The following is a 2,610-nucleotide window of genomic DNA, read 5'->3' as shown; positions in this document are numbered from 1 at the left end:
TCACGTCAGATGAGGTCCCCTCGCCGGAGAGGCTTCGCTCTCCAGGAGCCTCAGCCCGCTCCCCGGTCCCCTAGCCCTCTCTCGCCGCTCCCCGGACCGCTGGGGGCCGCCCACCTAGGAATTCACCTGGCCGCACCGCCGGCCATGTGGATGCTACCCTACCTGTCACTCAACTTCTTGCTCCCGCCCCCCGCCTTGCTGTAACCGTCGCGTCCCTTGGTTTCCACAGCGACGCCGCCAGGGGCGGGGCCAAGGGGCGCGCGGCGCTGAGACACCCCCCCTTTTGATTGGTGGGCGGCCAAGCCTCCCTTTGCCCCAACTCTTGCTTGCGCTCCGCCCCGTCCTTGGGTCCCGCACACTGATTAGCCAGCCCCATGGCGCGAGGGGCTAGTCCTTGCTCAGAATGGCCCCCGGGGCGGGGATGAAGTTGTGCGCCCCGCGTGCTGATTGGTCGGCAGGGCGCGCGCGGCAGGGAGGGGCGGGGCGGGCGCGGGGCTGCGGTTAGTCTCGCGCCGCGGTAGCGAGCGCGTGAGGCGTTCGGTGCTGTGTCGCGTGCTGGTCGGAAGTAGCAGCAACAGCCGCAGCCGCCGTGTGAAGGAGCCATGAAGCACTATGAGGTAAGAAACAAGGCCACAGGGGCTGGGCGACTACCAGAAACCATTCTCTTTACTTCGCGCGACCACGGGACCCCCTTTTCGTCGTGTTCCCGAAGGGAGGAGCTGGATGGCGCAGGCGCAGTGGGCACGTGCTGCTCCCGGGGGGCCACTCGTAAATCACAGTGCGCATGTGTGGGAAAGGTATTTATAATTCTGCAACCCAGGCTGTTTTGGGGGTGCCTTTTCTTGGGTCTCTGCGGGGCCTGGGAAGCGAGTAGTTTCCTTGCAGTTCCCCTAGCGGGCCGAGTTGCAGGGTTTGGCGGGGGAGGAGAACCCTTGCTCTTGACCGAGGGAGTCTTGCACAAACCTTGCACATGCCGCCGCTCCGGACTTAGGGAGAGGTTTTGCAGTCAGCTCTCTCTTGTATGAGCTTTGGACCCCTTTCCTCGCCTTGGACGTCGTGGAGAAGCTTAGGCGGTGATGGAGGTGCAGCAAAGCTAATCTCGCTATTTGGTAATTTAGGAGATCATTTTAACCAAGCCCTTCGTGCCACTGAGGAGAAATCTCACGCCCACGGCTACTCTTGAAGCCCAAGTCTTTTGATTCCAAACTTGGGTCTCTTTTTCCCTTAAAACGAAGTCTTCCGATGCGCTTATTGAACTAGCTGATAATAGAATATTAATCATTTAATTATTGATTTTTAAGTAACTGTCGTTTAATAATGAATACATTAATAACAAGAATAATTTATATAATAATTTACTGAGTGCTTACTCGTGTCCTAGTAGATTCTGTTAATCTGTTGTCCTTTCATATCATCATCATCATCATCATTATTCCCATTTTTTATAGATGAAATAGTCTTAGAGCTGTCAAGTGACTTGCCCAGAGGCCCCCCAGCTAGTAAATGCAGAACAGGGAGGAATTCAGGAATCTAGAGCCCAGCTTCCTAGCCACTGTTCCTTGCCAGCCCTCAGATGAAAATTAGGAGGTGGAGAGGTTTCTTGGTTTAATTCACAAGCTGAATAGTGCTACCTCTCCCAGCCTTCTTTATTACTGTTATTTTCACGAATTATCCAGAACTCTTTAACCCAGAAATCCTCAATTATTTTTGATGTGGTACCAAGAATGAGGAGGTAGGATTAAATAAAATAATCTCTCATTCGTTGTTCAACTTTCCTTCTAGAATGAAGTTCTTCTAATATAGTTTTCCCTCTCAAACCCTCTGTTTAACCCTGGAGAAAAAGCTACATTTAGTTTGAAAGATGCAGGATGGAAGATCCACATGGAATTTGCACAGTGATGTTAGTTTATCTTTGCTAGTTAGCAAGCAAATTAAGTAGGTCTCTGAGGACACTTGACGGGGCGCTTTAGTTCACGGACACTGGGAACAGCCTGATGCCAGTGGCTTGGATTGGGGAACATGCTCTACCTTATTCAAACTTTTTCCTTCCCCAAAAGAAGGGGAGCTTCAAATCCACTGTTCAAAGTGACATTGGAGAAAAAAATAAATTGTTATTTTGCTGTATATTTCTGTTATCATTTTCTGCTAACACTTGCTGGGAGAGGGGGTCCCCCACTGAGGTGATAGCTACCAAGTTCCTGTATGAGAGGAGCCTTTGTCTCAGCTGAGTTTGCAGAAAGCAGATTAGTTTTACTCAAAAGTGTTTGCTGGAGACAAAAATTAGCAGAGATGCATTTGTTCACATACAACACATCTTTCAGAAAAAGTTTCAAGTATCCACATCGAAGAATACATGTCTATTTGGGACTAAATCAACCCCCACCTCCTGCCAGCCACCCTCCCCACTGAGAGGTAAAACCAGCGGAGTTGACTCCGACTCATGGCGCCTCCATGTGCGTCAGAGTAGAATTCCATGGGGTTTCAGGGGCTGAGTTTTCGAAAGTAGATCCCCAGTCTTTTCAGCCCCCTCAAAAGACTTTTTTTTTTTTAAATTTTTTTATTGTACTTTAGATGAAGGTTTACAGAACAAGTAGTTTCTCATTAAACAGT

General features: G+C 50.1%; 1 protein-coding gene across 1 annotated transcript in view; it reads left to right on the top strand.

Moving 5' to 3' along the window:
• The first annotated feature begins 472 nt into the window (after window positions 1-472).
• Window positions 473-2,610, top strand: part of TECR (trans-2,3-enoyl-CoA reductase) — a 31,483-nt gene continuing 29,345 nt past the window's right edge. The window contains exon 1 of the mRNA XM_004389717.1: window positions 473-617. Within this exon, the coding sequence (XP_004389774.1) occupies window positions 603-617 (15 nt within the window). The 5' untranslated portion in view covers window positions 473-602. The remainder of the gene's footprint in view (window positions 618-2,610) is intronic.

This window comes from Trichechus manatus, unplaced genomic scaffold, assembly GCF_000243295.1.
Source record: "Trichechus manatus latirostris isolate Lorelei unplaced genomic scaffold, TriManLat1.0 scaffold00258, whole genome shotgun sequence".
Classification (NCBI taxonomy): Eukaryota; Metazoa; Chordata; class Mammalia; order Sirenia; family Trichechidae; genus Trichechus; species Trichechus manatus.
Note: the sequence above shows the minus strand (reverse complement) of the source record. Positions and strands in the feature narration are given on the sequence as shown.